General features: G+C 50.5%; 1 protein-coding gene across 6 annotated transcripts in view; it reads left to right on the top strand.

The window, feature by feature from the left end:
* The window catches only part of Ttc7b (tetratricopeptide repeat domain 7B), a 215,107-nt gene extending 197,961 nt beyond the window's left edge, over positions 1-17,146 (top strand). For all 6 annotated transcript variants that reach the window (XM_021179207.2, XM_029484578.2, XM_029484576.2 and 3 more), the window contains one exon: positions 16,146-17,146. In XM_021179207.2, coding sequence (XP_021034866.1) covers positions 16,146-16,367 — 222 coding nt within the window. In that variant the 3' untranslated portion in view covers positions 16,368-17,146. The remainder of the gene's footprint in view (positions 1-16,145) is intronic.
* The last annotated feature ends 6,634 nt before the right edge of the window (positions 17,147-23,780 follow it).

The raw sequence follows: 23,780 nt of genomic DNA, 5'->3' as shown, positions 1-23,780 counted from the left end.
TCCTACCCATGCCGTTATCCTTAGAAATGCTGTCCTCTTACTCCAATACAGCATACCAGCTAGGCTCTTCTGCCTTCCTGTTGCATACAGGAAACTTCTTGGCTTGGGAAAGACATGGAGGTTTTTTGCCTGGGTTGGTCTGTGTTTCCCTATAATGGTTCCAACTCCTGTTACAAATTCCTGGCCCCTGCATCTTAATCCTGAGTTTCTTTCACTCTGCCTCCCTCCCTAGCCTGCTACCTACCTTTGAACATGGGTTAAGCGTATGACTGCCACCATGTTCTGAACTCCCTGCTGAGTGCTGTGGGCTCCTTTTGGGCCATGTCAGCTCCACTTGATTTCTGGACTTGCAGAAGAATGGTAAAACTTTTAGGCCCAAAGCTTTTGGGAAGCCATCTCCCGTGGGAAGGTCTCTTTGAATAACAAATAGAAGTCCAAAATGGACACATGGCAGGTGTGTGCCTTCAGACCTCACCTCACCAGTGAGTTAGATGAACTGCAGACTCGAGATCATCACAGCTTCTTCATTTTAGCAGAAACCAACTAGGAAGGAACAAGGCGGATGCCGTTGACGGCTGTACCAGGAGTCCTGACTACATCGCTTCTGAGGGTACTATACAGTTGTGAGTCTGAGATGCTCAAGTGGTTATAAAAAAATCCTTAATTTTAAAGGGGGTTTAGAGATAAAAATGCCTGTCACTTATAATAAATAATCACCCTTCCCCCAAAATAGATTAATTAAGCTAATATAGAAGAAAGTTAGCAGTACCAGTGGGGTGAATCAATAGGTGCTTGCCACCAAGCCTGACAACCTGAGTTCAATTTTCAGGACCCATGAGAGAACCGACTCCAAAAGCTGCCCTCTGATTTATGCAAGCATAGCATGGTGCGAGCATGTGCACATGTACACACATACACACACACACCACAATTTTCTTTATAAGGAAAAGGTTTAGCAGCTGTTAACTTTGGCTATTAGTTTGTTATACTAGCCTTTCTGCTTTTCTGGAGGTTTGAAATTGTGCAAGATAAAATCTAAACAGCCAAGCCAATGTGATTATATTTGCGCTGTAGAGAGACCATGCTCTGGGCTGGTAACCTGGAAACAGAATCCTTAAGGACAGTTCAAGATGAGAAGTGCTGAGCAGGGAAGCCCAGTAAGGCTTGGTGCATGGACTGGAGAGTGCTAGCCTGGCATCAGGCACCTGCTCCAGGAAGAATTACCTAGTGATAGCAGGCCACACACGACTAGGTTGGGTCAGTGACTTGGGGTTGGCAACAGGCAATAGCTGAAGCTAAGGCAAAAATCATAGAGAGGAAGCAAGAGAGAGGCCAAGAGCACAGTCCATGGCGTGCCAGCACTTAGGGAGCAGGAGAGAAGTAACACTCATGGGAAATCTAGGCTCTGACCAGTCAATCATGCGGGTGCCACTGCTCGTCCCTGTAGAAGGGATTTGGCTGTGACTCTACCAGATCCCACGTCCTTGAGCTCAGTCCTCTCTGCTCTCCATGCGGGATTCGGCCAGCCCTGCTCCTACACCGTGCAGAAGGAGGAGCTCAGACAGCACAGCCTCTCTTGGCTACACATCAGGAGCAGACATGGCTTGAATTAGACACAGTTTCCACACAAAAGAGCTGAGGCCTCTGGGCAAGTTGCCTTCCTCCTCTGGGCCTCGGTTCTTCTCTCCATGAGGGATGGTGGTGACCACCCTAGCAGGAGTAAGCCATGATCTCACATGTGAGCTAGAGGCCTGCAGGTGTGTCAAATGACAAATGTTTAGACGTATGAAGACGTATGGTGCCTGTTCTCCAGGCTGGTAACAACAGTGATCTGCTGAGAGGAGCACACACACACACACACACACACACACACACACACACACACTGGCCTGGGATCCTGCCTAGCCAAGAGTTGACTCTTGATTAGATCTATAATTGAAATTCTGGCCAGTGTCCTTCTAAATGCAGCAGAAGCCACTAGCCTGCCACAGAGCAGCCTCTGACAGTGGATGCTGTGTCTTCATAAATAAAGAAGCTCGGCCCCTCCCTATAGGAGTCCAGGGCCCTGCAGGTTCTCTCTCATCCTCTGCACCAGGCTGCCAGATCTAGACAGATGCATGGGGCCGGAGCCAAAGATCCCTGCGGAGATCTCCCAGAACAAAATAGAAGCAAAATCTGCTTCTTCCTAAGGACAACATGCGAGTCTCCAGGCCCTCCAAAGCAAGGCAGGTCAATCGAGTTATAATTGGCTCTCTAATTAGAACTCCCACAAGCTGTTAAATTCTTTACCTGCCGCCTGCGTTTTATACAAAGGTAACAAATACACTTGTGCCTTTGATTAAAGAGCCAGCTACAGTCACCAGCTTCCTGCTGGCAGCAGCCCCCTCCAGCCACCACTACCTCACTCAGATGCCTGCACACCCACCAGCAAGCATCACAGGCAACAGAGCTGTCAGCTCAGAAGGATCTCTGGGAAGTCAAGCTCAGAGGTCATGTTGCTGGCAACCAGGGGGAAGCTGCAGAGAGTTAGCCATGTTTCCAGGGTGACGCATTCCTAGGGAGATGCATAGAGCCTGGGGCCCCTACCAGAGCTGCTCCATGCTAAAGAAAGTTCATCCTGTGCCCCTCTGTATTCTCAGTGCTGAAAGGAAATTGGGGTTTGTGCTGTTCCCTTCAACCCTCAAGAGAGCAGTATGGTTTGGACACTGATATTGGTGTCTGGCGACTCTAGTGTCACCTGAAGGCACACCAGCATTTGGAAGGGGACTGGTCTCACTTACCCAGCGCTGAAGCCAAAAAGCATAGCCTTCTCTAACAGCAAGCTCACATCGATAGCATGAAGCTAGTCTTGATAGAAGGACTTACTTTGTAGAAAATGGCAAATGCCACACATCTGGGTTTTTTTTCTTCCAGAGAGCCATTCTGGCCGTTATATATATCACTTGCACTCATGGGCCAGAGAGGGAATTGCTGTTAAGGAGGGAAGCAGAGAGACATCAGAGGGACCATGGATAAAGAACACTCAAGGCCACGCCTCAGAAGATGCTATGGTGCTGAGCAGAGGCAGGGCTGAAGGAACCGGGAAAGGAAGAACTGCAGAACTGCCCAGGCCAGGGCCAGAAAGAGTAGTGGCTAAGAGTAGACAATTCGGAGCAGAAGCAACAGCATCTAGAACATAGCTCTGACATGCACTGGAGATCTGTCTGACCAGGACATGTCATGTTTCCTCTACAGCAATCATGCCAACCTCTTGTCTGCCCTCAGGGATGTAGACATGGTTCTGGCCTAGCATAAGCTCCTCACCTCAGTACCTGACCTTCCTCCCAAAACAGCAGCATGAAAGTCACATGGGAAATACGAGACTCCTCCAGGCCCCCAGGATACAAGCATGAGGTTCCCTGTGCACTTGCCCCTCCTCCATTCTTTAGGAAAGAGGGGCCTTCCTTTTAGCAGAGTGTACAGCCAGAACAAGAACTGCCTGTAACAGGGGCATAGGACTGATGCTGGATCACAGTGCCAGTAACAGGTCACCTCTGGGTGTGACCATACCAGGTTAAAGCATAAAGTGACCATTACCTTTCCTGAATCTGTAGTCTGAACACGTCTCTGTGAGCAGAATAGCCGCAGGAGTGATGGTGGATGCTTTAACTTATTCTAATTTTCTCGTCTCCCTCCGAGTCATTGTCCAAGACTGCAGGCCCCCATTTTGTGTCAGCCACAGCCTGATGCATAGCAGGGACCACATACAAATGAGCTCAGTGCCTGTTCCAAGGCAGGTGAGCAGCACCTCCCACGCTCCTCTCCTCTCAGCACTGACTGGGAACTCTTGAGGCCATGCCTCTGATCTTGATGCTGATTTATTCTGCACTGAATCGGGAAATGGTGAGAGCTCTGTGCAGGGAACGAAAGCGCCTGCTGTGCCTCTCTTCTCCCCAGGAACTCTGCAGTGGAAACCTTCCTCTTTGCACAGCCACACTGTCCCCAGCCTGGTCACTATCTTTCTAGGGTCTGAGTTGAGAGCACTTGGTGGGGGACAGGGCGTGGGGGCAGGGGGGGTGTTACTCAAACAAACAATAGTGAAAGCTTGCTTCCAGGCAACCTTGATACAGGGCTTCCCCTGTGCTGGTTTACCAGCAAAGCACAGATGTGGAGAGGAATGGCTGAGTGGGGCCTCGTGCTGGACAGTAAGACCCACCCCTCTTTCCCATCCAGATAGAGGACGGTGAGCTGTCTTGTTATTTTGGGGACAATTTTTCCAAGGCTAATCAGTTTTAGTGTCCCCCTCATTGGAAAATGTCTTATCATTTCTGTTTGTTCCTATTTAAAAATGGAAAAATAATTCTTGCCAGACCCTGGCAGGGATGTGGTTAGGTGCTGGCCAAAGTGACCGCATCCATCCTGTCAGGTAGTAAATCATCCTTGTGTTTGTACCCTGGTGAGTCAGATGACGGCCATCCTCTCTGGTGCCCTGGCTGTGGAGACCACTGAGGCTTTGTGTCATTTTGGCAGCCCTCTTGCAGCTGGCATTCGCCATTTAAAGTCCAGATGGGCCCAGAGAAGTCACGTCTCCAGGCAACGTTCAGGGATGGGTGTGGAAACTGACACCTTCCACACAGCGTGCTACACTTGGTCAGGAGTACATTTGACAGAGAAGCTGGGCGAGATGGGTAATGGACAGAGCTAGGACCTAGCGCCCACTCTGTGGTCATCACCAGAGTACCTATAGTAACGGAGGGGGGGGGTGTGTGAAATGGCTCAGAATCAACAGTATGCATTGTCTGCACCTCAAGTGCCCAGAGGTAAAAAGTGAGTAAGTAAACGTGGCCTCTGCCTCAGTGACCCTAGGGTTCCCTAGTCTAGCAGCTGGTGGCCTCTGCTCTGTACTGTTGACTTCTTAGGCTTTCCAAGTTTCCTATAAATCCTGGAGCCTCTGGCACTCTCAGCCCAAATCTGCTCATCTGCTTACTCCTGAGACGACAGAAAGGGAACTCCCGGGCCGGGCTGCACTTAGTAAGCTCACATGTGCAGAGTGGGAGCAGAACTGCCCCCTTCCCTCCTGGTCCCAAGGGCTGCTCTCCTAGGGCGATTTTGCATCTCGCTCAGCCTCTTTCTCTTGCCCAGCCTCTTCCTTGAGAAGCCTTTCTGGCCACATCAGCCACTACTTTTCAAGTCCTGGGACAACATGAACATTGAGGATGCAGTAATCTCCTAGAATATGGAGTAAATAACAGGCCTGACTAGTCATATACTCTGTATCTTTCTTTTCCAGACTGAAAAGTGAGACTCTTAGAGAGACAAGCCTTAGTCTATGTTAGCAGTCGGTCGTAGATCACATAGTAGGGTGGAGACGGGGTGCCCCAGCCCTGCCTTCTGCCCAGGCACCTCACTAAGTCTGCTGGAGCCAGGCTTTTGCTTGCAGTGCTTGGTGGAAAATGGTCAGACTGAGTCCAGAGAACACCCACAAAGGCATGGCTTCCCTTCCTGTCCTAAGAAGAGGCTGGCACTGGGGTCAGGTACTATTGTTTGGATATTTTACACTACCATAGGCTCCTTTGTTTGAATACTTGGTTCTCAACTGATGGTGCTGTTTAGGAAGGAGTAGAACCTTGAGGGGGGTAGGGCCTAGCTTGAGGAACTGGGTCACAGGTAATCAGGTTTAAGGCTGATAGCTCCGCCCCTCTGCTTTCTAGTCCATCAAGATGTAAGCAACCAGCCTCATACTTCTGCCACCACAGCCAAGAGCACCTGCTTACCTCGAGCCTTCTCTATTTCTTCTTGTCTAGAATTTGGTCATGGAGATGAGACAAGGATTGTACCAAGTGGGGCCCACCAGGCCATGGGGAAGGGATCCAGGCTTGGGCCACAATAGCAGGGTCAGGATCTCTAAGTGTCCCCCTCTCAGGCCCTGGGACTCTAGGAAAGCCTCAGAATAGTAGCCCTTTTGTTGACTGGTTACATAGAAATTGTTGTGACCATGACAGGCCCATAGTTGGAAGCCCTCTGCCCTTCCCAACAAGGGCCCTGAAAATGTCCCACCTATATCCATGTCCCCTCTAGGGAAGCTGGGCCTCTGATGTGGAAACAGTGGTCTCAGACAGCTGTGCTCCTGCACCCTGCCTGGAATGGCATACCACCTTTCCAAACAGGCAGGGACAGTAGTCTCTTCTGAGACAGGTAGGGCCCCTGGGAGATAATTAGCACCAGACTTTCCATTGTGTGGATCAGTTGGGCCATGGGGAAGCGCTTGACTTCAAGGCTGTTCTGCCTCATTGTTTTCTGCCCAACTTGTTGTTGAAGGTAGATAAAAATAAATAAATAAGTCAACCAGGGAGATGTATAAATAAGTCAACAGGAGTCTCCTGCCCATTGCCAGTGGAAAAGTACCAGTAAGGGCAGTCAGGTAGCACCCACAGAATAGGACACACTGCCTAGGGAATGGCAGTCGCCACAGCATCAGGACCGAAGCACTTCTCTCCTAAGAGCAAGTCAGGCTCAGCCTATGATCTCATCCCACTGCAGCAAAGTACCAGCTTAATGTGGCAGTTGGGGGCGGGGAAGCTAAAGAGGTTCAGTTTGGACTATTGGCAGGGACTGGACTACATCCAGCTTCAGAGTGAGACAGGTGCATACCATCCCCACATCTTGGGGAGGCCCAGGGCTTCCTTGTCACTGTCTTCCACCCCCATCAGTGGCCCTGGCTCTCTGCTAACTGGATGTCCTTTGATGCTACTTAGGATTGGCTGGCCTGACACTTCCTCAAGTGGGTCAGCACACCAGGCAGAGCTGCGGGGGCTGTGACTGTGCTTCTGTGCTGACTGGTGGCTTAATTTGTGAGCATCATGCCTCAGGCTGCTGCCAGAGGGAACTCCTCTGGTGCTGGGATTCCCCACAGCCCCCTGCCTGACTTCCAGGGCCCTTGCTTGCAGTAACACCAAGCACCAGGTGCTCAGACACCAGGGCCACTGGTATTCCCTGTCTCAGGGCCAGGGGGCAGCACCCAGATTGCCTAGATATGATTTTCTAAGACAGTGTGACCTCAGAGAAGAGCTGAGACACAGTGTCTTTCTAGTATAAAAGCTACATCTCCTCTTTCCTGATTAGAAAAATCATTGCACATTAATCCCAAGGGCAAGCGAAGTTGTCTGGGGCCAGGGCACTGTGCCCAGGCAGAGTGCCTGGTCCTGACATTGTTGGTAACAGTAAGCCCCTGCTCCTCTGCCTCACTGCCTTCTGATTGGGCATGTGACTGTTATCAGATGAGCTCATCTTCTCAAGAGCCAGGCACCTGGTGTGTCCACCAGGAGGAATTAGATACATGTCTTCTGTCTGTCTCACAGCCACCTCAGGGTCACAGCTCCTCCCCTCCAGTTAAGTGGACCCTAAGCTTCCCCCTCCCCATGCACTTAGCAGGTAGGTAAGCGAGTTATGTCTTGTCATCTGGGATGCTTCCTGTAGCTTCCTTCCTTCAGGCAGACATTGGTTCTGTACACTTAAGAGACAGCCCTGCTCTGCTCAAGACACCAGAGCAGGACAAGACTCAAAGCAGGTCTAGTCTCCAGGCCTAGGCCTGGGCCCTTCAGGGGATAGGAAGTATGGCCCTGAGACAGTTTACCCGAGTCTCTAGCAGGCCACGCGGTACAGGCACAGTGGTGCTGAGATACCCCCTGCTCTTCCGCGCATTCATGGATGGAGGAGAGAGCGAGAAGCTGTTCTGTTGTAGCAGAATTAGCAAAGCCTGTCCTGGGGATACAGATGCTGCTCTGTGGCTCACTTATGCAGTCCCAGCATAGGGGCTGTTTAGGGAAAAAATATGTCTGCTCAAGATTCATACTGACTTTCTTGTCATTGTAAGTATTTCATCATGGCAGCCATCAACACCATTGCCCTGGCACTTGGTGTATAAGTATGTGGTATAGACGTGGACTTCCTTCAGAACCCTGAAGATGGGCCAGGGCTGGGTGAGGAGTTATTGATCTCTTTGTTCCCCTTCCCAATGAAGCCACATTGAATAAATCCCTTTCTCTTCTGATTTAAAGAAGTATACAGAACTGCATAGTTAGTAATATAAAACATAGCATCTATATCCGGCCTTTAACAGATTGGTTATTGGGGAGCTAACCTCCCCACAGATCCTGAAGAGTGCCTGTGCTTGCTTTCTAGCAATTAGCCTCCACTATCCCCACCCCACCCATAAAATAAGGGTGCTGGCCATTGGGACACTCCTGTTACCTACTGTCCTCTGCCCCAACTGCATCCTGAATTCCTTCTGTGGGAGGGGGTGGTCTTTGGGACATCTCAGGCCCTGGAAGTGGCTAGCCAGTTGGCTCTGGTCCCTCCCCAAAACTAACCCATTGATCCCCAGTTCTCTAAAAGGCCACCACAGCCTATAGGTATATTGGCACTAATGCTGAGTACCCCCTTTCAAAGAAATTAGGGCAGAGGAAATTGAAGGCCTGGCTGAATGGGCCCTCGGGCTTACAGCCAGACTTCTGCCAGTGTCAACTGCCTAACAGCCCATCCCTCTAGCATCTCTAATTGCAGAACCACTCCTCTAGGATATTTCAAACCATCCTGAAATGAAGTCGTGTTAAAAGATTCTGCCAGCCATGTGAATTTAAAAAATATTCAAAAAGAATACCTATGAAGAAAAGCCATCTTCATGTTTTCCCAAGACTTAATGATAACTTTTTCTGAACTCACAGTGAGGCCTCTTCCATTGAGGACCTACATGATGCAGAATGCAGTCATATGGAGAGAGATTTGAATTTACCATCCCTGTAAAGCCCAAAGGGAGGGAAGGGAGGGGAGAGGAAGGGAGGGAGGGAAGGAGGGAGGGAGGGAAGGAGGAGGGAGGGTGGGCGCTATTACAGAAGTTCCTTCAGGTCTTTAAAGGCTGCCAGGCAGAAGGGGACCGACCCATGTGACTTCAGGAAAGCATCAGAGCTCGGGGATTAGAGAGACTGGCTCATTAGAGGTCCATTAGTGCCAGGGATACTGGGGGAATAGCAAGATCCTGGTCACAGGAAGATGCAAGAGGAGGCCCCCTGCTGAGGAGAGGCCCGGGACCAGAAGCCCTGTCAACTGAGTACTGCTGTTCTGTAGTTGATTGGCTCTCAAGCACACAAGAATCAGAGGTTGGTTTGCTGCTGAGTTAGTTTGTTGCTAGAAGGCCTAGGCACCCGAAGACACATTTCTTCAAATAATGCATTTGACACGGAAAAGGAGCCCCATGGGAAAGCAGCCTCCTGTCCTCAGGTGTCACTTGTGAAAAGAGGCCTGCCATCTATGTGGGGCAGCAAGGGTCTCACATGAGGGGCACCAGGCCCTTTTCTCCTGGTGTTTGCAGCACCCTTCAGAGGCATATGCTAAGTGCACCCTACCCCCTGCCCCAAGCCAACACCTCCTCCTCCTTTCTGCCTAGCATACCATATCCCAGTTCTGACTCGGTGCTGCCTACAAGATTGGTGGTGGTAGTAGCAGTAGTAGTTAACTTAGAGGAGAGGAGGAGGAGGCAGCCCTTGTTTGGGTCCTGACATTCAAATGGGGCTGGGGGTTGTAGTGTAGTGTGAAGGGCAGAGGCCACGGGGATTAGAGAAAGTTACCTTTCTCCCCAGCCCTGGAGAAAGGCCACATAGCACCAAGCTTGGCCTCAGTCAGTGGCTCTAGAGCTCTCTCCTCAACCCGCTGATGACCTTTGGCAGAAGTCCCTCTCTGCAGTGTGACAGAGCTCTGGCAGCTGGCAGATGGCATTTCCCTGCTATCCTTTGTCCCTGCAGCCTCCCTGCTGCTGCCCTTCAGCCCTGGTCCCCAGAGCAGAACTCGAGCTGCCCTTGCTGTTCTGGAGGCAGAGCAGCGTCATAAATGCTCTGTCCTCACTGGAGTGCCTGGAGGCCACCCAGGGGTGGTAGCAGAAGCCATGTGCTAGGGAGAGAGCTGCATGCAAACACAGTGGGGTATCTGCTGCCCTACATCCGCAGTGGGCACCAGGTTGTCAGGAAGGCCTTGGCATGAGCTGGGTTAAAAAACAGAGTAAATAGACTCGGGCTGCAAAGCCAGCCCTACTCTGTTCTGAAAGAAGATAGGGTTACCTGACCTTCCGGGTTCCTTCTCCAGGGAGCCAAGTGGCAGTGTGTAAGCCCCTCCTGCGGCCTGCTCTGGTGGGTGTGGACAGAAGAGTGAAGGCAGGTGGCTGGACTGAGGATGCCTGGCACAGAGCCAGATTGACATAGTTATCCTGGACACATACACTTGCCTGACCTCTGCTCTGAGCAAACAAAGGAAACAGAAGACAGCCTGGTGGAAAAACAGGCCTCAGCCATAGATGCTGGGATCCAGATAGTGAAACCAAGGACAGCCCACCCCCCCCCACACACACACACACCACCACCACCACCACCACCACCTACAGGCACTGCTTCAGTTCTTCTGCAGGGGTCAGTGGGAAGCAGGGTGGACTGATAACAGTCCCCTGAGCTACATCACAAAGTGCTCATGCCCAGAACAGACAGCTCTTCTAATGTTTCAGAGGAGGAAGGTGGCTGTGGAGAGGTTCAGGGCCACCCAAGGCTCTGTGTTCCAGGGCTACTACCAACCATCCTGACAAAGCCATTGTTCCCTGTGGGCTTCTGAGAGTGGAACTAGTTCACTGTCAATCTCTGATTTAAGGAAACACTTGTTAAAATATCCCTGGCTTATTGTCTTCTTCCTGGTCAGTGGTGTATGCTGCCCCTCATCATCCAAGTTGCCGTGAGTACAGAGCCAGGCCTGTGCCTGTCCTAGCAAGCCTGTGTCTTTGAGCCCACCTCTCTCTGGAGCAGACAGTCCCACACTACTCCAGTTGACCATCATAGCACATGCAAAGCCAGGGCAGGGTACTGGTCTGGAACTGTACTAGCTTAATGCTTAGGTCATATTCCTGAATCCAAGATTTTTCAGGGCTTGCTGAGGTGATGGGGTTCACCCAGTCCCTGCCCTGTCATCTGTCACAGCAAAGCTCAGTGAGGAAATGGGGCTGGAGGGCATTCTCTGCAGTTAGAACACCTCTCGCAGACAGCTCAGCAAACTCTTGACTCTACCATCGACTCCTTGTACACTGAAAACTCATACAAGCCGCTGGCCCCAGGTGTTTGTCTGCCTCTGGTTTTTGAGGACACCAAACATCACTGCCTTGAGCCACTTGCCCTAACCCTGCTCCCTGCAGGGTTGCAATGATGGCATTTCTGACCTACAAGTGGGAACAAAGCTATTAAAAGTCCAGTGAGTGGCAGCTGGAGACGGCATGGGGAATGACAGGGAGCAAGAGTCATCCATACCGTCTGGAGAGTGCTCAGTACTCACTGTCCAGACACCGCTGGGAAGAAAAGGGACACCTGGCCCCAACTACATGGAGATCACCTCCCCATGCCAATACCCCTGGGACTAGCACAGACTGTGGCCTGCCTGGAGCTCAGCAAATGACTGCCCTTGCTCTTGGGCAGAGCACCATGGAGATGTCCAAGACTCCCAGAGGAGCTTTGGTCTTGACTCGTGAACCCACAGCCTTCCCGAGGTTCCTGTATACTCCCTAGGCATGTGGCAAGGTGTTGAGTCTAGGGCAGCAATTACCACAACAAAAAGGCAGACGCTAATTGCCCTCAAACTAGCCAAGTCCATTTTATCTCACTTGAAATAACAGGTTTAATTTAATCCTTTATTTCTAATTTGGTGCATCACCAAGATCTTATTTGTATAAAACACCTGATTAGAATAATTACAAGCTTGGGAAGCTGCCTGCATTTGTGTCTGGTGAAAAGACTAGCAAGGAGCTCCTTCTTCCCTGCACTCTGCGCGCATGCGTGCGTGCGTGCGTGCGTCACAGTTCCAGTCTCAGTTCCACTGATGGCCATAGGTGCTTGGCCTGTGGCACAGATCTGTAGTAGCACCCACCCTGGTGGTGGTCGAAGATGATGGGGGTAGCGCAAGCACCTAGCACTGAATAAGGGCTCAATGCCACTAGACATTGTTGCTGCTCTTTAAGACAGGCCTGAATTGCACCTACCCGTGTGTGTCACAGGACATCACCCCATAGGCTGTGTCCACTTTGATGCTGGGGAGGGAATTGTGAGTCTAGGGTCATGGAGTATGTCGTCAGCCTCCCTCTCTCTTGCTTGTTCTCTTGACCTACTTGAGGGGAGCAGTGGATCTTGGGCTCCTCGGGAAATCGGGAGGCCCGGGATTTTGATGGAACTGGAGTTCACCAGGCTGATGGAGGCTGGGGAAGTGAGAGGGACTCAGCAATGTGTCCAGTGACAGCCAGCCTGGCAGGACTATGAAAAGGCTACAGCCAGCTGGCAGAGGGAACAGTTCAATGCAGACCTCGGGAGTGGAGCTTCCTGTCTTTGGAGAGGAAAAGAGGCAGGGCCTGTGGGCCTGGAAGGGATGTCAGTGCTCTGTTACAGAATTGTTCTTCAAGGCCAGGGCTGAAAGAAGGCCTCTGGGGCATGGAAGGGCTGGGTCACATAGCCAACTGCCAGCCACTTCTGGCCAACCTTCTGGTTAGCAAGAGCATGCTGTGGTCGTTCCTCTAGTGTGGCTGATTTCCCAGCTGGCCTCGACTCACTGGGGAGATAGAGCGAGACCTACCTTTCCATCCTATGACAAGCTCACACTGGCTTTAGGAATTAATTTCAAAGAACACATTGTTTGGCAAGCTCTGAGGTCATCCGAGAGTGGCAGTCTGTCTTGACCTTAACCTAACCACTAGGGGACCACAGAGACCCCACGCACCACCCCCAGCCAGTGCCTAGAACTGTGGATGTCAGTTACTCCCACCCACCAGGGCTTTCAGCAGTGTAGACTTGCTCTTCCCTGGAGCCCGTAGTAGGCCCCAGCCATATTCAGTAGCTGCCATATCAGAACAGACGTCCTAGCCTAGGGACTGGGCCTGCTTCAGCAGAGTGAAGCCAATGGCCAGGCGTCTGCTGTCTGCACTGCAGTGGTTATATTCACTCCCTCAGTAAGGCCAGCCCCAGGACTGATCATCTCCCTGTTCCTACCCAGTTCCCTTCCTCTCTAAGAGGGGTGGAGAGGCTGAGGAGACAGCCATACACACTGAGCCCTGCTCTCTGTGACGGCCTGTCTGCCATCATCATCGCCTCCTGCTCCTCCTCCTCATCCACTAAGATTTTCTGAACCCTGTCCCCCCAGAACTAGGGTTCTCCCTTCTAGAACCCCCAGTGGAGGGCCTCCACAAGGCTTCTTGGCTGCCATCCCACTGACCACCAACCAGCTCTTCCCAGCAGGTGGCTCAGGAGCAGGTGGCTCAGAGCAGGTGTCCCGAGGGTCAGCTGGAGTTAACCCTAGATAGCACCTGCTGCAGGTGCTGACTTCCTGACTGCTCTGAGTGATCACCATCTGCCCCTGTTCTTATGGTGATGTCACCTGCATGTGGCTCAGGCCACAGCTGCTCCTACTTCAGTGTCCTCACTGCCTGTCCCAGTGTTTTGGGTTCCCAAATGAAAGACAGACAGACAGGCTGACAGACAGACAGTACTGACTGACAGACTGACACACAGACACAGACAAACACACACACACACATTTTAATATGCCTTAAACAGCTCAATGGCTGGGCCACTTCCAAACCTCCACATGACTAACACCTCCCCTCTGGTATTTCTGAGTTTCCTGCAGCCCCCCTGGGCTGAGTATTTCAGCACCTACACAGTGGCTGTGTTCTCTGTCCAGCACACCTCAAGTGTGGCTCTGCTCCTTTCCTGGCATGGCAGCTCTCCCTCTTCCTGCTCCTTCCTTAGTCCCTGGCCCAGAAAACCTAGAGTCCCACCTGTCCCCCTGCCCAGCCATTGGCCACCAACAACTCTATTTACAAATTAAAGCCAACTTGGGGCAGGGGCCCTTGATGTGTGGATTCTCCTGCAATTTTGGGGGCCAAATTAACATAATACATGCAGTATTAGACCAAGTCCACAACCGTTGGGATCATATTTGAGCAATGTCAGGCCATGTCAAAATCTTGGGCAGGAAAATTATCCACCATAAAGATGTCAGCTTCTTCATGCACTTGTACATCAATATACAGTTTGATTCCTTAAGGGACTGACCAAATGATTGTCATATAATCGTTCAAGGAAGGATGATCAGGAAATATTTCAAAGCAGATGGTAGAGAGGAAAGACTTTAATCCTGCCTGTTAAAATATGACTCATAGTTGTGGAAGCTAAAACAGGGTGATGCTGAAACAGAGGGTACCTGGGTGGCTCACTGGAACATAGAGATGGCCCCTGCTCTGGTTACTGTCTGCTGTAAGACAGAGCCAGTGCCCCATGGAGGGAAGGGCAAGCACGATTAGCCATTTGGTGTCATGCACAGCAGCAGACACCCAGGCCTGCCTGCTAAGGCAAAATAAGCTCCTTAAAGCAGGACGAGTCACAAGACAGTGAAAGATTGTCGGTCCTGTAAGGGTGCTAACTTTGTAAGCTAGGGTGCTTTGTAAGCCACCCATCCCAGATTTAGAGCCGTTCGTGAATCCCATCTGACAACTGAGAACACGGCTGCAGTTAAGATCGCTTACTGCTCTTGCAGAGGATCCAGTTCAGTCTCCAGCATCCACATGGCAGCTCACAAGCAACTGCAATTTTAGTTCCAGGGGATTCTATGCCTTCTCCTGACGTCTGTGGGCTCCTGAACACACATGGTGCACATAAACTCACACAGGAACACACACGTATACACAAAAATAATAAATAAATGTGGGGGTGGGGCAGGGGATCTTGATTCAGAGAGGACTCAAAGATGACGGTGGTAGAAGATAGTCTTCTAAAAGGTCCAGAGGAAAGGGGGGTCGGCTAACCTTGGTTATCACAGAAGTGCAGATCTCGGCAGAGGGGGGACCACAAGAACTCATCTTAGCACAAAAAGAACATGGACGGGGGGGGGGGGGGGGAACCTCCACAGCAGCAGACCAGAGAAGCTGACCTTCACAGGAAAGTGTGCAACACACTAAAAGTTAGAGTCAGGGCCTCTAACAATGACTGCCACTTTGGAGACATTTATCCTAAAGAGAGACTCTCCAAATAACCGAAGGCAACTGTGAGGAATGGGGACACCAGACTCCCCCACCCTCCATTCTCCACCCAGATCGGTGCCCCATGTCTGTTTATGAACCAATAGTAAGAGTCTCTCAGTCAGTTCATCTCACTAGAAGCTGCTCGAGCTATAAAAAACTAACAGTCCAGTAAAGAGTGGCTGCACTTGACTTTAGAAGGCAGAGGCAGGGGGATTGTCACAAATTGCAGGTCAGTGTGGGTCTACAAAGTGAAATTCCATTCAAAGGACAGAGTAACACTTTCTGGAAAGACGGTCATAGATGTGTGACATTCAAGAGTAGAGGTTGGCCATGACCTCAGTGTCACCACACAAAGGAAAGGCGAGTTACATAAGAGTGTGGCCATTAGATGAAAAAGCACTTACTGACCTGCACAGCTGGGAAACGTGTCTGTGGTCAGATATTTGGGGATCAACACGGACACCCTGACTAAAGTGGAAAGGTGACTTCTGTGGGCAGCTGAGCAAGGCTGAGCACCGTACATTAGCACGAGGCACTTGATTAAGGCAAGAGACTAGGAATTATTTTTTTAAATGTCATATCCAGTGATGCCACAGATGATAGATGCCCTCCCATACAGGCTGGTGCCGGCTAGGACACGACAGGTCAGCCATACTGAGTTACTGTGGACCGTTCCAGTTTGTTGATTCTTGAGACATTTTCAGATAAGTCATATAAAACTGCCTTTCATTTGGTTTCTGATTTGGGGGTGGTGTAGTTGTTATTCTGATTTGGGTGGCAGTGTCACTTGCTTTGTTTTTGAGGCAGGGTCTTACCGCAGCCCAGAGTTACCACCTCACCTACTACTTCTACAGCCCCCTGAACGCAGTGAGCCACACATCAATCTACAACTGCCCTGCTTGTAGTTGAAAGATGGATTTCAGTAGTTTCATGTGGTCAAACAGTGTCTTCAGCTGCTGCTCCTAAGTTCAGGAGTTGGCAAGAACATGTGTGCCAAGAGTAGGAGGTACATTCCTAACTCCGAGCCCAGGTCACATAGGTACTTGGCCCTCCTTGAGTGTCTGACTGTCTGTCTCCGCAGGCTCTGGTCCTTCACCAGCTGGGCCGCTACAGTCTAGCTGAGAAGATTCTCCGGGATGCAGTGCAGGTGAATTCCACAGCCCACGAGGTCTGGAACGGGCTGGGCGAGGTCCTCCAAGCTCAGGGTAACGACGCAGCAGCCACCGAGTGCTTCCTGACAGCCTTGGAACTGGAGGCCAGCAGCCCTGCTGTACCCTTCACTGTCATCCCCCGTGTGCTCTGAAGGGCCACCCGCCTCACCTGCCACACAGGCTCAGATGCTCCGTGCAAGCTGCCGGGGCCATCCTGTCACTCAGTGGACGCATCTGCAGAACCGAGGCCCTGGATGGATATGTAACCAGAGTGGATTAACCTCACCAACCCAGAATCATTGCTCTCTGCTCCTGCATCCATTCATTCTTGTTTTTGCCAGATCCATGATTGTCCTCTGAATCTACTGATGTCCCCAATGGATTATGTGCCATATTCAGTTAGTCGACGCCTGAGTTTTAAGTAAAATGATTACGGACTTAATCAGCGAATGTAGAAGAAGATATTCCAGGTAAAAATTCAGTGGCAGAACAGATTATTTTTATCAGTGCTGTAATGAAAGCAACTGTCCTGTCCTCTGACCACCCCGACACCTCTCCTGCCCCGCCCTCAGCCCAAAACCAAATGTGAATTTTCTGTTTCCCACCTCAGTACTTGTCCATGCCAGGACACCAGCTGACAACGTCTCGGTCTCATTGTCACCAGTTGTACCATGTGGTGAATTACTGTTCTCTCCTTAGAACAAAGCCTGAGTCTAAGAATATTTATATTTTACCAATATATGGCTGTTACAAGAGAAGGAAATATGAGTTATTTAAGTTTAACTTTTTTATGTGAATTCAGAGTTTATTTATCGATGGAAATATGTACAAAGAAGCTTCAAATGGAATATTTACCGACATTCCTTATACATGACAGACACTTGGCTAAACAGGAAGATGATGTTAATAAAAAAAATGATTTTTAAATGGACCCCTGGCTTTTGTCTTTCACAAAGCTGGCAGACCAGAGAACAGCCATCGCTCATCTATGAGGTGCAGGCTCTCCCATTCCGGAGCCTGCCCTGAACAGTCCGCCTGGGCACAGGGAGGGGCCTACATCAGCTGTGCAGGCAGCCGCTAGAGAGAGCCTCAGGCCTGGCCCCTTATTCCAAGTCTGAGCTGTGTGTGTTCTTTTCTCCTTCCTGGCCTCTAGCTCCTCACTCCCATTCATTCATTCATTCATTCATTCATGGGTGAAGAGACATGGGGTCAAGACACTTACCTGGGGAAACTACCTGGCAAAAAGGGCCTGAGGCTTTACCTCTGCTAGATGTCAGGGTCTGCCCTGTGCAGAGAGGCTTTGGGGACTGGGCCATGTGGGAGATACCATAATTCCAGTAATGCTGACTGTGACCCAGAGTAAAGGGTCACATAGTGAGGGGCCACGCCACCATCGCACAGAGAATAGTCAGGGACACCTTATAAAGCAACACAAGCTGGAGCAAACTGGGTGGATCCCTAAGAGAGGGGCACCTCCTACAGAGGCAAGAAGAGCTGGAGCCAAGGTCAGAGCCCAGAGAGCATCCTACCCTATGAGCCTCCAGCACAGCCATGCTACAGTAGAGTTGGTGACACACTGGCTGAGAGGGCCTGGGGCAGTAGAAGGGACTTCCTAAGAGAAGCTAACCATGTGGCCTGCCACCTCTCCTTGATGTCCTTCACTCAGGATATAAGCACTCCAACATCAGCCACTTTAAAGATCTCAGCCAGCTTCATCCGTGCCCCGCCCCCAGCCACCTCTCAAAGTCATAACTAGAGGTAGGGGAATCCTGTAGTATGGAAAACGGCAGCCTGGAGCATGGTGCCAGCTCATCATGGTCTCCTGGATAGCTAGTCCTATCTCTGCTCACACTTTCCCCTCTTCCCACTCTTCTTCTCTGTCTTTTGCCTGTTCCAAAAGTGTCCACACACTTGGCCCCAGACCCTAAGACCTGGCTGCGGTCCTGTCTGGGGAGATCAGCAGTTGACAGGATGCACAGGGCCTCAGCGACCACACACATACACACACACAGACACACACACACACACACACACACGCAAGCAAGCCATGTCGTGTCTGAGGAGGCAGCCTCTCCACACTCACTGCCTCAGCTCTTGCCAATTTTGCCACCCCACTGGTCACTCATTTCCTGCTATTCCCAGCCACACGTCACTGTCACCAGATAAAACCAGGAAAAGGACATCCTGCAGACGTCTCACACGCAGACACAGGAGCTTCAAATAACCCAGGCTGTGGCCTGCTCTGTAAGGTCTTGCCCTGGGAAACTCCCACTCGCTCTGTACCTCCCAGGTGACCCTGAGTCAGTCCCTCTCAGGGCTTACTGCCAGAAGGGGACAGTTGCCCCTCCCAGCATGCTACTGTGTTAAGACTTGAGTCAGCAGGCAGCTATTAGGGTTGTGGGGTGCCAGGCTTGGAACACAGGGGATCAATCACTTCACAGGGCTACCATTCAGAGCTTTGGTGCTAGGCCTGCCTGCAGGACCCCTCTGAGACACAGACCCTGACTGGGCTTGGGGGCAAGGTGTGGCAAGAAGATGGTGGGCACCTTCTGCAGGTCTGCCCCACGGCCACCACCAGGAGCCCCAGCTGGCCAGCTTGCTATCCACAGCCTCCACCGTGGTTCCCCATTGCCTGTCTGCCATTTGACCCCTGACATTCTCTGAGAACAATAGGGCTCCCTAGTGACCACCTGGCAGTGGGTCATATAGATCTGGCTACAGTCCCAGCTATGATTATTTATGCTACCTTTAATGGAGAAGGAGCATTAATCTTAAATCTCCAAGATGAAGACAGCGACTTCCCCTCAGGACTGCTGGGCATATTCATAGGCCCATTCACGCCATGCTTGCCAGGCCAAGCAAGCCAATCGCACCAAGGGTTTCCTCCTTTGTACAAGGCGAGTGTCCCTTGAGATACTCCAAAGTCTCCTGCTACCCGGATGGATTCATGGATGTGGAAGGCAAGATAAACACCCTGGCATTCAAGGAGACAGAGGCGATGGTGAGGGACCAAGTGAAAATGTAGACTGTGTTTGGCACAGAACCTGGCCCATCCTGCCCGCCAACCTCAAATCTCCTTGGCTTTCTTTGCTCCAGAGAGAGCATGGGTAGGCTCTGGGTGCTGCTGAAGTCTAAGGTATGATGTGAAGCTCAAACCACAGCCGCCTGAGGCAGAGCCCTGAGAGCCAAAGCTTGGCCTTGGAGTCAGCTGGGCCCCCAGACCTGAGGACCCTTACTTAGAGGACTCAGTAGGCCTCAGAGTCCCAGCTTCTTCGTGTGCCAGATGGTGAGAGCAGGTTACTGCTAAGATTCAGAAGGAATGTCAACCCTGAGCACGTGACTAGCCTCACAGAACATTCTCCTACAGTGGTGCCTGTTGTACAGCCACCTGTCTGCCCACGAGCTGAGCCCAGCACACACACATCCATACCCACACAGCTCCACGGGCCACACAAGAGGGTCCAAACCAGGTCTCAGCCCCACCCCCATCCTGCTGACTCTCACTACACTCCAGAGGTATGGATCCAGAAGATGGGGCTCCCCGAGTCTTCCTGGCATGAACCTCATCTAAGTGGCACCGAGGCCTTTGCTTGTTCAGCCTTTGTACCTGGAGCATCCTGCATGACAGACCCAGAGGCCTGGACTGGGGAGCAGGGTATCTAAGCTGGGGGCTGGGAAGACACACAGCAAAGCAGGGTGTGAACAGATGACTACTGGAGAGAGATAGTCAACTCAGGGCTGGTTGGGGGTGTTTTACATCAGGTAGTCAAGGGCTTAAAGACCTGCCCATCTTCAAATCACAGGGAAACCCCACCCTGGGAAGAGAACCAAGCTTCCCTAGATGAGAAAACATAATCAACCTGAGGCCCTTCTCGTTTCCACACACGGTTGTCTGGATGTAACTAGTGTCAACCTTGCCACTAAAAACCAATGGGCAGGATGGCCCAGTGCAGGGCTGAGGACCTGAGTTTGATCCTAGAACCCATATGGTAGGAGAGACTTAACTCTTCCACATTATCCTCCAGCCTCCACATACACACTGTGGCAGATGTGCCCACACATAAGTAGATAAGTAGATAGACAGGCAGGCAATAGATTCATAGATGACAGATTGATGATAGATATAGATAGATGATCGATAGATAGACAGACAGACAGACAGACAATAAAACAATAGATTCATAGATAGATAGATAGATAGATAGATAGATAGATAGATAGATAGACAGATGATAGGTGATTTTTTTAAATAAAAATAAAGAGAGAGCGGAGCTCAGACCAGTGATATTTTAAGTAGTGTTTTCAAATTCTCTGACTCTCCACTTTTAGAGAGATTTCACAAATTTCACCCCAGTGTTTTTTAAAGTCTCCCTTATGTCTGGCTGCTCCCATCTGCATGAAGCAGACAGGCTCCTGAGTGAGGACAAAGCTGGAGGTGGTTTGAGCATTGCATCTCCCAAGGTCCCTGGTGTTCAAAAGCTTGGTCTGCAACATGGCACCATGGAAGATGGTAGAACCTTTGGAGGAGAGGCCTAATTGAAGACCTTAGGCCATCAGAGTTGTGCCCAGGAGAAATCGTTCCGATGGTCCTCCTTGGTAATTCTCATGAGAGGCTCGTTGGTCCCCAGTTTGGCCTCACCCAGCATTCTCCTCTTCCTGTTCAAGACGTACTCCGTCTTGAACAGTATGAACGGTATGAACAGGAAGGTTCATACCGTTGCCATGAGATCCTCATTGGACCTGAGCCAGTTCAGGCACCGTGTCCATGAATCACCAAAACTGTGAGCAAAATAAACCTCTTTCTGTTCTTGAGTTAGTTTGCTACCAGAGTTTCCTTATAGTCACACTGAGCTGGGCAATACACCTGCCTGCCACTTTGCTTTAACGGTGCGGTTTCTCTTTTATTACGATAAAATACATGCTCACCATATCACGGTCCTTTTCCTGCTAGAACCAAATGCCCCAGAGCTACGTGGGCACTTTGAAACTACACCCATTTATTACTTTTGCAGCTCTGGGGAAAGTCTGAAGTAGGTTCTATGGGGTCAAAACCAAGGCGAAGGCAAGATGGAGTCCATCTGAGTGTGTCACTGGGAAAAGCCATCCCTCCCAGTGTCCCAGTCTCCGGGCTGCTCTCATCACACACCTCCTTCCATCTCCAAAGCCAGAAGTGGCAGGGCTCCTGCATTTGCAAAGGCTCCAGTTGCAGAAGCTGCGAGATCCAAGGTGGGGTTGGGGAAGCATCAGGAGAGGACCTCCTAGCTCTATCATCCCACGATGGAGGAGTCAGGGAAGGAGGATGGAAGAGAAGCCCAACCCATCTCTAAGAACTCACACCCATCATGCCAGCATTAACACATGAGTGAGGAGTGCCCACAGCGCTCATCTTTTAAAGGCCCTGCCTCTTAATCCTGCTCTCATGCCATCAGATTTCTAACACATACATTTGACGGGCATGTTCAAGCCATAGCACTCCCAAACTGCTCACCCTTATCACCCTTCATTTCAGACACCTCGAACCCTCTGGGCGAGTTTAATGCATGTCTCCCACCCACAGGCTTCTGAGTACAAACTTCCAGGTGCCAACTCACCAGCGCCAGCGTGTGTGTTTCTGATCAGAATTCCTTATCTGTCATCTGTGCGTGACAGGATGGACTCAAGTGAATAAAACACAATACAAGAGGTAGCTCAGGGTCCTTGCCATGTTACAGATGGGAAACCTGAGACTCAGGGCCAGGAGGTGACTCCAAAAACAGCCTGCACTATCCAGAACACACCTGACCCTGCGACCGACCCATCCATGACCTCCCTGTGGAAACAGAGCAAAAGCTATCAGCGACAACCATGTGATGAAATGCCTAGCGGCTGGCCATGGAGGAAGTGTAGATCTAAGCCACAGTTCAATGCTGCCTCGCTCCCCCTCCCACCCTCAACCCCCTCAGGATGTCAGTTTGAAAATACAGGACAGGGTCCTGTACTGGTAAAGGCATATGTCACCAACCTTGGTTACTTGAGATCCTTGAAGTCGTTTTGATTCCTGGAACCCTCATGGTAGAAGGAAAGAACCAACGCCCACAAGTTGTCTCTGACCTCCACATGCATGCTGTGGGTACACACAAACATATGTACATAAAAATAAAATAAGCAAATAATTAAAAAAGAAGAAAACAGACAGTTGCAAGTATCGGAGGGAAAGGGTGCTGAAACTGTATGTGAAGTAGTGCTGCCATTTTAGAAAATATTTGGGTGGTTTGATAAAAACCTGCTGGGTGGTGGTGGCAGCGGCAGCGCACACCTTTGATCCCAGCACTCAGACAAAGGTAAGCTAATCTCTGTGAGTTCAAGGCCAGCCTGGTCTACAAAGCAGGTTCCAGGACAGTCAGGGCTCCACAGAGAAACCCTGTCTCAAGAAGAAAAATAAAATAAGATAAAAAAAAAAAAACTTAAATCCAAGGACCCAAGAATCCCTTCAATATTTACCCCACAGAAAAGGAAATACATGCCCATCCAAGGGCTGGCACCCAAACCTCCAACAACTCTGTATATAACATCCCCAAATAGAAACCCTGTGCATGTCTGCCCACAGATGACAGGTAACCAGTTTTGCTGTGCCTTTGGAATGAGATGACACTTGGTGATATATGGGTGAATGACAGGTACATGCAAAGAAATGGCTGAATCTCAAGATGCTACTGCCAGTTAGAGAAGCCATTCAGCTAGAGCAAGCTATGTGGCCCCACTGATTCCCAGACTCCAGGATCTCCAGTGAGCTAACCCACGTTCACTGAGAGCATACCCAGGGTGGCCGGGGCAGCAAGGCAGTTGTCATAGAAAAGGAAAAAGACTTTGGGGATGATCCATAAATTGACTGTCATAATCATGGTGATAGCTTCATAGCAGTAGATATATTTCCACACATATTACACTGGACACTGCAAATATGGACAGGTTCTTTGATGTCAGTTATACCTTTAAAGGTTGTAGTTGAAGATTTACTAATTCTGTATATGCATGTGCTTGTGTGTAGGTATGCGCACATGAGTGCAGGTGCCCCCCGAGGCCAGAAGAGGGCGCTGGATCCTTTGGAGCTGGAGTTACTGGTGGTTGTGAGCCACCTGAAGTGGGGTACTTAAAACCAAACCACAGTTCTCTCAAAGAGCAGTAAGTGCTCTTAACCATTGAATTATCTCTTTAGCCCTGAAAGAATATTTTAAAACAATAGGAACTGACAAGGAGATGGGGCTAAAGACAGTTGTCCAACCCCCACTTGAAACATGAGCTAATCTTCACATACCTTATACCCCCCCAAGAACCTGGGTCAGCAGTAGTACTTCTGTGAACCAGAAGGCCTGAACCCAGAAACCCCAGGCTGGTTAGCCAAAGGCGGGTTACTTGCTGGGCTCTTATGGTAAGAGGTCTACATGAGACTCCTTCAAAGGGCACAACCCGTTTTGGGGAGGGTGTGGGAATCTCCTATTTTCCCCCGCTATAAAACAAAACACATGATGCTACATGCACTTGGGATTTTCAACACAATTGGCTAAAAATAGCCTGGGCCACCACAG

The sequence above is a fragment of the Mus caroli genome, unplaced genomic scaffold, assembly GCF_978045245.1.
Source record: "Mus caroli unplaced genomic scaffold, Mus_caroli_1 scaffold_14, whole genome shotgun sequence".
In the NCBI taxonomy this organism is placed as follows: Eukaryota; Metazoa; Chordata; class Mammalia; order Rodentia; family Muridae; genus Mus; species Mus caroli.
The sequence above is the reverse complement of the archived record's forward strand: the minus strand, read 5'-3'. Positions and strand labels throughout refer to the sequence as shown.